This window comes from Petaurus breviceps, unplaced genomic scaffold, assembly GCF_028583685.1.
Source record: "Petaurus breviceps papuanus isolate PSGF00001 unplaced genomic scaffold, PetGlider_PUasm1.0 154, whole genome shotgun sequence".
In the NCBI taxonomy this organism is placed as follows: Eukaryota; Metazoa; Chordata; class Mammalia; order Diprotodontia; family Petauridae; genus Petaurus; species Petaurus breviceps.
Window position 1 is genome coordinate 1455213 of NW_027185715.1, and position 13912 is coordinate 1469124.

At 44.4% G+C, this 13912-nt stretch overlaps 1 protein-coding gene across 1 annotated transcript in view; it reads right to left on the reverse strand.

Moving 5' to 3' along the window:
• Nucleotides 1-6022: 6022 nt before the first annotated feature.
• The window catches only part of MYO1A (myosin IA), a 16406-nt gene continuing 8516 nt past the window's right edge, over nt 6023-13912 (reverse strand). The window contains exons 14-24 of the mRNA XM_069081481.1: nt 12901-13101; nt 12508-12601; nt 12146-12295; nt 11885-11953; nt 9538-9612; nt 7874-8005; nt 7587-7693; nt 7267-7399; nt 6788-6940; nt 6503-6630; nt 6023-6146 (exon numbers count right to left, since the gene is read on the reverse strand). Coding sequence (XP_068937582.1) covers nt 6023-6146; nt 6503-6630; nt 6788-6940; nt 7267-7399; nt 7587-7693; nt 7874-8005; nt 9538-9612; nt 11885-11953; nt 12146-12295; nt 12508-12601; nt 12901-13101 — 1366 coding nt within the window. The remainder of the gene's footprint in view (nt 6147-6502; nt 6631-6787; nt 6941-7266; nt 7400-7586; nt 7694-7873; nt 8006-9537; nt 9613-11884; nt 11954-12145; nt 12296-12507; nt 12602-12900; nt 13102-13912) is intronic.

Sequence of the window (13912 nt, forward strand, 5' to 3'; positions counted from 1 at the left end):
TCTTCACACTCCTTTTCTTTGAGAAATCAGGGTGGGGGTTGAGAGAAAGGGTTGCCAGGAGCAATGCTGGCTGAGATCAGAGAGGGTGACTTAATTACTCCCCAGCGGCCTGGAGTTGGTGGGGGAAGTTGGGTAGGGGAAGGGAGGCGGGACTGAACCCTGTGATCTGGCCCATCACACATGTGTACGCCCACATATGCTGTCCTGCATACTTCCCCTTCTATTTGAGATGATGGCTCTGTCCTTGAGGGAGCAGCTGGGGAGGCTGACTTTGGAGGATTGCAACGTCCACTCCAAACCAAGTCATGAAGCTGGGAACGGAAGCTGTGGCCCTGGTTCTGAAAGGGCAAGAGGAGGCAGCAGGCAGGGGAGAGTGCGTGGGGAGCAGATGGAAATGTCATCCAGGCAAGTGAAATTGTGGAATAGTAATGGAGAAATGTGACCCTGAGCCAATCAAGGATCTAGGCAGTCCGAGATGTTCCCAGCTGCTGCCCCTTGTATTTCTTGGAGCCCCATATCTCAGAGGCTGGAGGACAGCCACTTCCAGGAATTTAAGAATAAAAGGGCTGAGATCATATAGCATGAAAGATTGAGGCTAGGGGGTGATTTTTTTAATGGATTTTGATTGATGTCTTTTTTAACACCCCAAAATTTTACCCTAGTTCTCCCCTATCCCACCCTCACAGAGTCATCCCATATAATAAAAACCATTTTTAAAGACAAAAAAAAAAGAACAAGAAGAGAAAAAATTTGGCAAAATTGATTGATATATTTTAAAAGTATGAAAATACATGCAATGCAATATACTCAAAAACCACCTACCTCTGCAGAGTGGGTATATTCTCATAAATCCTTTTTTTTTTTTTTGCTTTTTGAAGGGGGGAGGGCAGGGCAATGGGCATTAAGTGACTTGCCCAAGGTCACACAGCTAGTAAGTGTTAAGTGTCTGAGGGCAAATTTGAACTCAGGTCCTCCTTACTTCAGGGCCGGTGCTCTATTCACTGTGCCACCTAGCTGCCCCTCATAACTCTTTTTTTGAGTCATGCTTGATCTTTGAGATTTTGTAGCATTAATTTGTGTGTATGTGTGTGTGTGATTGTCCTTTCTATTTATATTATTGTAGTCATTTTATATATCATTTTCTTGGTTTCTATTTACTTTACTCTGCTTTGGTTCATGAATATCTTTCCATGTTTCTCTGTACTCATCATAATTCTCATTTTTTACAGCATAATAATATTCATTTCACTCATGTCTCATAGTTTTAAGCCATTCTCCAATTGGTTAGAATCTACTTTGTTTCCAGGTCTTTGTTATTATAAAAAAAAAAAGTCAAGGGTTGCTATAAGAATTTTGATGTTTATAGAGACTTTCTTCTCACCTAGTAGTGGAATCTCTGAGACTATAGACCATTTTAACCACTTTGTTTGCATAATTTCCATTTATTTTCCAAAAACATTTTTTTTTACTGATTCACTGCTCCACCAACAATGTACCAGTGTGTTTATCTTCCTACAACCTTACCAACATTAGCTATTTCTCATTTTTTGTTATATTTGCCAATTTATATAAAGCAAAAATACAGGGCTGTTTTGATTTGGATTTCTCTTATTATTAGTGATTTGGAACATTCTTTCATCAGGTTTGTTAATAGTTTGCAATTCTTCTTTTGAGAATTCTGTTCATATCCATTGGCCACTTATTTATTGGGGGAATGGCTTTTGGTCACACACACACATTATCCAAGGTATTGAAACAATTAGCAGATATATATTCACACATACTTAGAAATACATATATGTATATGTATATATATATATGTGTATATATATATATGATATCCAAGGTTTAGAAATAACAGATCTATAGCTATACACATTCTTGCATACCTGTTAATTGTTTGTATACCTTGGATAGCAAACATATGTACGTATGTATATGTGTGTGTGTTTATATTAGTTGTTTATATATCTTGAATACCAAACCCTTATCTGCAAAATTTAATGCAAAGTTTTTTGTTTTGTTTTTTCCCATTCAGCTCCTTCTTAGGGGTCTGTTTGTATAAGCCAGGAGATGCTGTAAGATGTAGCATGGGGACAGTATCCTGGACTGGTGTCAGGAAAGACTTCGGCACAAATCCTGGCTTATTTGTGGAACCTTGGGCAAGTTATTTAATATCCCTGAGCCTTGGTTTCCTCATCTGTAAAATAGGGATTATAGGCTCATAGATTAAAGCAGAAGGAACTTTAGAAGTCATTTACTTCCCTTCCCTCATTTCACAGATGAGGAAACTGAGGTCCAGAAAAGTTAGATAACTTGCTCAAAGTAGTGTCAGAGTCCAAGATTTGAACTCAAGTCCTCTGACTCCATTTTTTTTGGCTCTATCTATCTATGATAATAATTTTAAGGTCTCCCTTTCAAGATTATTGCAAGGAAAGCATTTTATAGGCCTTAAAATGTTATATAAATTGAGTTATTGTTAACAAATTTTTCAAGGGGAGGCTGAGATTTTGAAAATAGTTTCTTTGATGAGTTCCAGAATGATTGAGGTGAAAAAGTGTGTCTCTAGACTAGAAATTGAAAGCTACTATCTCAAAATGGATTCCTATAAAGGCAATGGGTTCTGAGGGGTATAGTCCCTAGGAGGAAGGCAAATTGAGCTACATTTTGTTCTATAGGGCAGACCCTCACTTTGAGAGATGCCTCTAAGTAGGATCAGTGGTATAAGAGGAAGGGGTCTGAGACTGACCAAGAAATCAATAAGCATTAATTAAGAACCTACCTAATATTTACCAGGCTAGGCGCTGGGGATGAAAAGCTAAAGAGAAGCAGTCCCTGCCCTCAGAGAGCTTATATTCTCTAGAGGGAAAAAATGTAAACACATATAAGCAAATACAGTATTTTTGGAAGAGGAGGGGTCACACTAGCCAAGTAGGGAGGGATTGTAGATCAGTAAGAGTCTCATGAAGATAGTGGTGCTTGAGCTGAGCTTTGCAAGGAGTTAGGGATTCTGAGGTAAGGAAGTAAGGAAGGAGCATATTTCAGGGCAGGGAAGAGATCCCAAATCTGGAGTGATGAATAAACATGAAAAGGGAAGGATTTTGTTGGACTAGGGTCCTCTTACAATTTCTCCCCTCTCTGCAGTAAGGAAGATTTCAATTGATATACATAAAGGAAAATTTTCAAAAATTATTCACTTTTCAGAAACGGAATTGGTCTCAGGAATTAGGCAACTGGATTTCCTATTGCTGGAGATCTGCAAGAAGAGGTCAGATGTTATAGAAAATAATTCAGCTGGGGCGGCTAGGTGGCACAGTGAATAGAGCACCAGCCCTGGAGTCAGGAGGACCTGAGTTCAAATCCATCCTCAGACACTTGACACAATTACTAGCCATGTGACTTTGGGCAAGTCACTTAACCCCAATTGCTCTCCAAAAACCAGAAAAAGAAAAAGAAAGAAAATAATTCAGTTTAAGTAAGCACTGACTACATGACCTTCCAGCCACAGGATTCTGTGAAATGTTGGATAGAAGATGGGGAGAACATACAGGCCCAATCTCTGTGGCAGGAGTCTTTGACCTTTTTTGTCTTGGGGAACCCTTTGGTAATCTGGTGAAAGCAATGGAAGCCTTCTTAGAATAATGCTTTTAAATGCAGCTAGGTGGATCAATGATTAAAGAGACTGGGTATGGAACCAGCAAGACCTGAGTTCAAGTCCAGCCTCAGACACTTACTAGCTGTTTGACCCTGGGCAAGTCACTTAACTTCTCTTGGACTCCATTTCCTCATCTGTAAAATGAAGGATAGTAACAGTCCCTACCTCTCCCTAGGGTTATTGTGAAGATAAAATGGGATAATATTGGTAAAGCATTATGCAAACTCTATACAAATGCCAGCTGTTATCATTATGCATAAAACAAAATACATGACAAATTGTATTGAAATAAAGATGCAGTTGCTTTCCCTACATAAGCTCCTGGACTCCCTGAAATCTTTCCACAGTTCCCATGAGGGTCCATGGTTCCAAATTAAGAACCTCTGCCCTACAGGTACCTGAGAAATAACAAGTAAAGGGAGGGCAATGAGGATTTTAGAGGGAACTCGGTCATTCATCTCTCTCCATCTCACAGAAGAAAAGGCCCAAGCTCTCCATGAAAGAAAGAGGAAGAAAAGGGCAAAGAGAAAGGGACTGGAGGGTCAAGATAGAAGGGGGAAAGGGCCATCTGCTTTCTGCTTTCTCATATTCATTAATCCTCAGATCTGGGACCCACTCTGGCTAAAATAAAGAGATATCTGGGCCAGGGATCAAGGACCCACAGTTCTTCCAGGCTCCCTCCTCTCTCCCCACCCTGAGCCTGCAAAACACAAGGGTGATAGGGGAAGAGTGGAGGAGGGAGCAGCCGTTATATCCTCTCCTGAAATTGCTTCTGAAAATGACCAGACACTTCACCAGAAAATGATGACAATTTGGGCCCTGGGCACAGAAAGAGACCGACGATGCTGATTATAGGAGGAATGGGAGGGACAGACACCCCCATGCTTGCGTGTCCTCTCTCTTCTCTGGTCTGTGTCAGAGGCACGGGGTGAGACTGCCCTCTGCCTCTGGGAACAAGCAGCCCTTGAGTCAAGTCGAGACATGAAGTGGAAACCCTAAATGCCCTCTCTAAAAGACGGGGAAAACCAAACCGTCTTTGTCCTGACTCAGCTCATCCCTTCAAGGGGTACTGTGCAGGGAAAGTTAGATTAATTTGCAGGCTAAATGAAAAGTTACTCATTTCCTCTCCAACTTGATTGTGTGGGGCTGGGTGCTGATGGCAGATGGATCTGGAAAAAGGAGGCACCCCCATCCTCAAGGTCCAGCGGGCATAGAGATAGGGTTGGAAAGAAAGGCGTGAAAGAAGGGATGGAGGAGGGAAAAAATACAGTGACGGAGAGGAGGCTAAGAGAGGAGAATAGATCTGGGAAAGACAGGAACTATGACAAAAACAGCAGAGAAGGAGGCGTGCAGCACGCTCCTGAATAAATATTTGGTTGGCTGAGGCGTCGAGAGAGGGACTGAGATGAATAGAAACAGAAAAGACTTTGTGGAGTAAAGGCATGATTTAAAGTATTAGACATTACTATTAAAGACAGATAATGAGAAATTCAGAGAGAGACAGACACCGATGCAGAGAAACGGAAAAAGAAAGGGAGACCATGAGGAGAGTGGAATGAATGGGGGGGGGAAGGTTGTGGTGGAGAGTGGAGTCTGTCCCCCTCCCTCTGAGTACCACCAGCTGCAGGCCCCAGCTGCGGGACATCGATTGGCAATATAATTGTCTGGCATCAGTGTGGCATCTAGGGTGTGTGTGGGAGGGTGAGGTCGGAGATAAGGGGGAATGAAAGGGCCAGGGAGGCAGGTGTGGTCCAGCCAGCCCAGTGCCAAGGAGAGGCTTTCAAGAGGGATGAGGAGACACCTGGCTGCTGGAGGTGGGAGTGGGCATTTTCTCCTGGCATTTGCCTCCACCCATCTCTGTTCTCTCTCCCTGGGACCAGGATTCCCAGCCCACCAGGGACATGGTTAATATGTTGGTCCATGGACCTCCTTCCTTTTCTTCTCCCACACAGCCTCTTCAAACCCCACCTGCAGGTTAAAGGATCAAGAAGTAATTTTCTGTCTAGCCTGGTTTCATTGTATTACTGAATCCAGGGAGTCTGATGAGGTTTGGGGTGGGGGCAGTGAAGAGGGGAGACTAGTGGTCAAAGGGCAACTAGAAGAGGAATATGGGGAGAGCTGGCTGATCCTGGAGACACCCCCACTCAAAATAACCAGACCTTTCACTGCTGACATGTTTTATTGGGAGACAAAAAGGGGCAGGGGGTGGACCTTGGGGGGAAGACAGAGAGGCTGAAAAGAGACCTCTGCTTCCCCCTTTCCCTTCCTCTTCTCCAGCCCCTGGTCATGACATTGCTTCTGGAAGGGTGGGGGACTCAAAACCTGGAGCCATTCCAGGAGACAGGCTCTAATGGCTCTCCAGCACCCTCACTGTGCAGACACCTCCAAATGGTTGCTTCCTTTCTTCTTGCAGCTCACTTTGTCTCCCTGGTCTTTTGGGCTCTGAATGACCTTCACAGTCATATTGCCTTCTTTGAACTTCACAGTGAACCTTGGGATAAGATTAGGAGTGGGAATAAAGGCTGGAGCCCCTAGCAGCTCAATGGTGGGGTTTTTTCCTCCCTGGGCCCTGCCCCCTCCCACTCCACAGGGAATTGGTACCTGATGCCAGATGTCTCAGAAGGCCATCTGAAGCAACCAGGAAAGCCGGGCTTAGCATATAGTAAATACTTAATGAATAAGTGAATTGTCTGGGAGGAAGGACTGAGGGAGAGCTCTCAAAGCATTGCTCACCCACAGGGTAGAGTTGTGCCCAGCATTCTTTCTCCCTTAATGACTCCCAGGTCATGGTGACCATAACTTCCTGGTCATGATCTCCCCAGCCTTTCCCCAGTTGATAATCCTTACTCTTCAGTCACAGTAATCGGCAGCTGCCTCTTCACTTTATCCAGTGTAGCCCGGTATAGCTTGGTCAACAACTCAATCACATGCTCACTGAACAGTAGAAAGTCTCCCTTGGAGCCCACTGAAGAGGTCTTGGGGAAAGGAGTGAGAAGAGAAGGAAAACATCGGGTAAGGGAGTGACAATAAAGGGGTAACTGAGGCCTGGATTGCCAGGCCCAGCCCCTGCTGCCTTTTGTCCTCCCCGGCCCCTTCTCCTGGCCTCTGAGAGCACACCCATCCTCTGGGTACCTCAGTGAGGTGTAAGCAGAAGAGTCCATTCTGAAGGCCGCTGACCGACACCTCAGCCACATTCTCCAGCCCAATGACAGTCTTGACTTTGGAGCCCTTGGAATCGGCCAGGATCACATGACCCTTGGTCAGGAGGAGAATCCTTGGGGTCATCTGGGGGGAAAGGAGTAGAATACAGAAGAGTAACAATCACAATTCACATTTCTGTAGTGTTTTTTAAGGAGTTACAAAGTCTTTCCTCCTAGCGACCCTATGTTATGCTTGCAAATGTTATTGGGAGAATATGACAGATGAGGAAACTGAGGCAGAGACATGGTAGACTAGAACCCCATTGGAGTTATTCCACACTCTACCATGTTGCTTTCCCTTCCATGGGGAGGACCTGGTATATACCTTACCTTACTCAGTGCCAGAATCCACATGCTTGCTATGTGGTGGGGGTGGGACAGCTCCAAGGGATGGGAGTTGGGGGTTCAAACCTTGCCATTGGTTCGGTTGACTTTATTCACAGCATCAGCCATCAGCACAGGCCCATCAGCCTCTCTCTGTAGCTTCTGTAGCTTGGGCTTCTCACGAAGCATCACATAGTCACCTCGGAACGGCACAGGGACACTGGAGGCACAGAAAAAGCATGAGAAAGCAAGTCCCTTCTGGTTTTCCCCCAGCTCCTGCCTCTATCTCCCCAGTTCCCCCTTCCCCAAGTGTTCCCTTAGAGTCATCTTCACCTGTCCCTTTCTGGATCAGATGGGGCTAGCCCCACTTGAAAAATCTCCTGACTGTGGCTCTTCACTGTCCTTACCTTTGGGCATATGAAGCCTTTTTGTCTTTAAACAATTCACTAGCACAGAGTTTCTCCTTCAGGACCTCTTTCTTCTGTGCGGGAAGCTGATCCCAATACTTTTTACACTGGACGGAGAGAAAGAAGGATCCAAAAGTAATCATGGAGAGGGTCAGAACCAGAGACTGGAGATGCTTGGGCAGGGGGTGATGAGTGGGGAGTAGAGGTGGGGGAGACATTTGTATACAGATAAGACTGGCTGGAAAGAGGTTTTCCCCACCCTCCACCCCTTCCAATAGTTTACTCACCCTACAATAGTGGAAAATCTTCTTCATCTCCTGATTTGCCCTAGTAAAGAATTTGTAAGGAGGGGGTGGCCAGCTGTGGTCAGTGATTTTAGAGGGCAGGTTATTCCCTAGGCCCAACAGGAATTTCTGCACCTAGGGATAGGAGACAGAAGAGAAGATTGAAGAACAGAGCAAAACTGAATCCAGAAATTGAACTTACAACAGGACTGAGACCTCCTCATGATCATAAAAATCCAGGGGTGACTGGGGGGAGATGAAAAGGGGGAAGGGTCTTTATTATTTTCCAGAGGTCTGTCAGTTTAAGAATGTGGGCTACAGAAATGGGAGAGCAGAAGAAACAAGATGCAATTTGGGTGTGTTGGGGACATGTCCTGGGGTGGAGGGGTGATAGAGGGAATTCTAAATTCCTCATTTCCTTTTTCTAGCTCTGAAGGTAGGAATTTTCTGCTACTAATGGTACAGAACCAACCCCATCCACCTCCTTTCCCCCAGCCACTCTCCCAGATCAATGTCTGGGAAACTCATTGACCACAGGCACTTTTAAATTGCTGAAGGGTTTTTTGTTTGTTTTGTTTTAAAACAAATTTTTACAAAGAAAGACAGCATAACCTTAGTGAATGGAGAGCTGGTCTTAAAGCCAGGAAGATCTGGGGTCAAGTTCTACCTCTGACATCTACTGGCTGAATGACCATAGGAAAGACATTTAATCTAGGTAGCTTTCTAAAATTAGAAATTGCAGAAAAGGTGCCAACCTACATCGGTAGAGGGAGTTTCCTTAACCAGAAATTCCCTATATCAGTGAAATTACAGGTTCGGTCCTTTCCCTATTTCCCCTACTACTAAGAAAGTAGAATCAGTTGATCAACAAGCATTTTAAGTTTGAGAAAATAAATTGGAAAATACTAAACTACAAAAGAGAAGAGTTTACAAAGTCCAGGAGCCTGAATTGTAGGGGGTGGGGGGGAATCAAATTGCCTTGATTTTATGCATGGCCAGGGTGACTGATACAATTTAGAACCTGGGTAGGTCCTCGGCCTGTCCTTCCACTGTCCTTTCTTCCAGATGTTGTAGAACACCCTCTGGACCCAGACCACACTGCATCTCACTCTGCAGTGGACCCTTTGCCTTCTGGGTTTAAGCATGATGAAGATACTTTCTTGTCTGATTCTCTCTCATGCATCAAGGGTGCATGGTACTTTGGAAAAGGTCCCCCTTTGCCCTTTTCAGCTGGATTATCTATCTGGTGATCCCTTGCCTTAGGAAGTCTTATCCCCTTCACTTTCTGGTTTCTCTCTGTCCTGTGTGGTTTGCCAGACACTAAAGCTAATTCTTTTCTTAGGTTTAGTAAGACCCTCATCTACTGCCCTTTGCTCACTGGCATCCAGGTTCACTCTTGAGCAGCCATTTAGATGATAGGAAGTATTCAAGCTCCTTCCGTGACCTGAATTTACCTGGAACCTTCCACACTAACCAAACATCTCCACCTCCTTCTCCTGGGACAAGAAGGTTCCCAAAGTTCTTGTTACCCCTTTTACCCACAGCCTCATGCAGGATACTCCATTCCCTTCCCACCCATTGACTCCACACCTCTTCCCTTTCAGTAGCTCCTTCAACTCTATTTCCCCCCTTCTCCTAGCCCTATGTTCCCCATCTGATCCACTCACCATTCTCCTGTAGATGAAATTTGACAACTGCAAGGCTGCCCCTGACCGAAAATATTTCCGATATAACTTTCGGGTCTGGCAAGAGTGATGGTGGAAAAGAAAAAAGTAAAGAATATTTTAATCCAATTTAATTCCACAACAATTCCTGCACTATACCAGGTGCTGGCTATGTTCTGGGTCATATAAAGGCAAGACAATTCTTGCCCTCGAGGAGCTTACATTCTTTTGGCTTCAATCCCATATCATCAACTGCCTCTTGGATATTTCAATCTGCATTTCCCAAAGAAATCTTATTATCTTTCCCCCTAGAGGAACTCATTATCTTTTGCATTTAAGCTTCTAGGTAGTGTATAGAGAGAGAGACCTCAGACACTTGTTAACTGACCCTAGACAAGTTACTTAACCTCTGCCTGCCTTAGATGGGGATCTCAGGTATGCAAAATGACAATAAAGAGCTGAAAGAATCTAGGATGTGTATATAAGTTGGAAAGGAAAGATATTTTACCTGACTTCAAATGTTTAAAGGACTGTCACTTAGAGGAAGAAATGGACCTGTCGTGTCTTATTCCAGAGGTTAGCACTAGACCAGTACTGATGGAAATGGATGTCAATTCAACTTTAAGAAGACCTTTTTGCAACAACTAGAACTGTCCAACAATGGAATAAATTATCACTGGTTCCTGAGAGAATGGACTCACTTTCACTAGAAATTTGAAAGCCATGACTGGGTGACTGTCAGGGAAGAAGGATCCCAGTTCTTAGACTCTGTAATTCTCAAGTTAAAAAAGCTTGATGCTTCAGTCTGGGGCTCTTGAGGAAATCTATCAGAACTAACAAGATTGTTTTTTTTTTAATTTTTTTGTTGAAATGATTGCTGCTGATAAAGCAGTCATAGTATTGGATTGGGAATAAGATCACAATCCACCCCTCCCCTTTCACTCAGATTATGAGTATGCTGCACCTTGCCTCAATCAAACTAGACCTGGGAAAGACCTTAGCTTGAAAAGGCCAGGGTCCCCCATTGTATCCTGGCCGCCTCCAGTCATCTTGACCTATATCTGGCCTCTGGATCCAGATGACTCCAGAGGAGAAAGTGAGGCTGGTGACTTTGCATAGCCCTCCCTCACTTAAATCCAATTCACTTGCCAGTCATGGCATCACCTCCCTGATGCTGTGGTCCTCTTGGAGAACAGAAGGACAAACAAGAATAGTCTCCTCAACTGTAAAAGAGTGATGGTACCTGCTCCTACCTTACAGGATTGTGAGGATTAAATGAGAAAATATTTGTAAAGCACTTATTGCACTGACTGGCACATAGTAGTGTTATTGTTCAGTCTTTTTTCTTCATGACCCCATTTGAGATGTTCTTGGCAAAGATGCTGGAGTGGTGTGCCATTTCCTTCTCCAGTTCCAACTCTGTTTCTCACTCCATCTCCATGCCTTTGCAATGGTTGTGGTCCTCCCCCCCACCCCCACCCCAATACCTAGTGTGTACTCCTTTCCTTTCTAAAAATCAATTCTTTTCAGTTGCAAATTCTCTCCCTTCCTCCATCCCTCTCCCACCCATTGAAAAGACAAGAAACATAATGCCTATTATTCATAGGAAGTCAATGCACTCCCTTCTTTTCCTGTTTTAGTTGATCTCTTCCTCTAAGATTCAGCTTAGATACCGTTTTTTTTACATTAATTTTCCTGATCTTAACTCTTACTTTCACCCCCACCAAAAACTATGTTGTATTGAACTATTTTATGTGTGTATATATGTATGTGTATATATATATATGTGTGTGTATATGTGTACTTGTGTGTATATATACATAATATATTATATATATACATATATATGAATGTCTATATTACTATCATACTTAGGAATATAATTTTTAGATATGCTTGCTGTCTCTCCCATCAGGAACTAAGTTCATTTCACGTAGGCATTGTTTCATTTTTTGCGATATTTAATAAATACTTATTGATGGATTGATTCTGTTTCTTCAACCCCTTAGAGGGTCGAGTAAGAGAGGAGGGGCTGAAATGACAGATGTCTGTATCACAAGGAGGACAGATAAGATGATCTCTCGGGGCCTTTCCCATTTGAGGGTTCAGTGATTCTGGGCCAGAGGGCAGAGAATGAGAAGGTAGATATGCATACACACATGTTTACATATGCTCATTATTCTAGACTTCCTTATCTGTGATCATGAAGGTCTGTGAACAATGTCTGTTCCCCTCCCCCCACCTCTCATCAATATCTTCTCTCTGTTAAGTGACCAGCACAATCTGGCCTGACAGGAATGGGGGACAGAGTGGGTCCTGGGGGAGCCCCCAGTATCCCTTGATTATTTACCTTCCATCCTCTCACAAAGGACTGGATCAGTAAGGTTGATGCTTTTATCTTCCCATAACGTTTCTTTTGCTGCAGAAAACATTGGGGGGATGAGGAAGGAAGGGTGCCAGAGGAGCCTCCTTCCTCTCCTCAACTCTCCCCAACCATTACCAGGACCTCTCCCTCCCACTGGCCTATGTGGAATGGACAGGAAGACATACACATGGCTGTGTTGGGAGTAGGGGAAGGGAGATGACAGGAAGGGCCTGGGGTGACTCCTACCATGTTGCCCCGAAACCAGGCAGAAATGAGGATCTGACTTTTGCGCATGAGTTGGTAATGGGTACGGCATCGCCAGCCCCTATACATCTTCTGGACAAGTGTAACTAGCTGATGTATTCGAATCCTCCTCTTTTCCTCCAGATAGAAAAGCTAAGGAGAGATAGAGTGGTGGAGTTGCAGAAAACAGAATGGAACAGAGGAGGATTGGAATAGGACACCAGCCTGTACCCCTTCCCCATCTTGCCCCTATCAGTGCCAAGGGATCTTCACAGTTTGTCTTCACAGTCTGTCTATAGGCAGATGTATATCCAGGTTCTGCCCTCCTTCCTTACTCCATCTCCCTTCCTTAATCCCCAACTCACCGTTTTGGGGCTACGGATGAAGATCTTGGTCAGACCAAAGGCCAGTTCCCCAGAGCCCAAGGTTACCTCTTCCAGAAGCTTCTCTACCCCTTCCCTATATAGGAAAGCAGATGGGTAGACATGTCAAGGAGGTGTGTCCCATTGACAGGTACCCTACAACCCTAGATAAGAGCTCAGGCATAGGGCAATCACTCTATGCTCAAGGGAATTGATTTGAACTAAACACCACAACCACCACCATATTTAGAAGTTGGGAGGGGGTCTGAGAATAGGGGCCTTGTTTTTTCTTTTTGGTTCTTTTCTCTCAGCCTCTTAGACATGATCTGCCCAGATCCCTTGAACTCTCCCCTTAGATCTCCCCTATTACTGCCCTCTCCCCTTTTCCCCCATTACCGAGCCTGGCCACCCCAATAGGGCCAGGTGGACTTGCTCAGCATCCTGTATCTGTCCAGGAAGGCACTGTAAACCTGTCGGAAGGCATAGCCAGCCCTTCGCACCCGAATATTCTCTAGCAGTCCCAGGTACCGGGCCTGGGTGCCCACTAGTTCAGATGAGAACAGACCTTGTCGCTGATGCTCATTTGGTTTGATGCACCTGGAGGAAGGGTATAGTTCATAGGCAAGTACCTTTATGGATGAGGCCTCCTAGAGGATTCCTCTTTGAGATTTTCATGTCCATCCCTCTGACTCTGTGTCCTCCAGCCAACAGAGACCAGAGCCTTCCTATATTTCCCCATACTTCTGCCCACACCCAAGACCAAGAGATTGCTGGGAAATAGACCCTCTGGCATCTCCCATTCTACTTCCATTGGTAAACCCTCCTTGAGATCTAAACCTTCTTCCTCCTCCACTGATCGACCTTCTCATCCCATTCCCTTCATTTGCACTTTGGAAGGATGGAGGATGGTTTGTTTCCACCCTGTTGGGACTTCCTTTTTCAATGTGTTATTTCTTGCTTACATTTATTTACACTTGCTGTGCTTTAATAATATTAGCTCATGCATAGAGTTTAAAGCACTAGACAAATATTTCCATGGTACATGATAGTTACAAGACTCTTTCGTGTGCATTAAAAATTTGAACTTCATAGCCATTCTGTAAGGGAGGCTGAAGAAACTGAGACTCAGGGAGATCAAAGGGGTTACTGGAAATCTCACAGCTCAGAGATGGTGGAGCCAAGATTTGATCCCAGGTGAGGGAATTGGATTAGATGGCCTCCATCTTTGTTCTCATTATTGTTTTCAGTTGTGTCCAACTCAATGTGACTCCATTTGGGGTTTTCTTGGCAGAGATACTGGAGTGGTCTGCCATTTCCTTCTCCAGCTCATTTTACAGATGAGGAAACTAAGGCAAACAGGGTTAAGTGACTTGCCTGGGGTCACATAACTAGTGTCTGAGGTTAGACT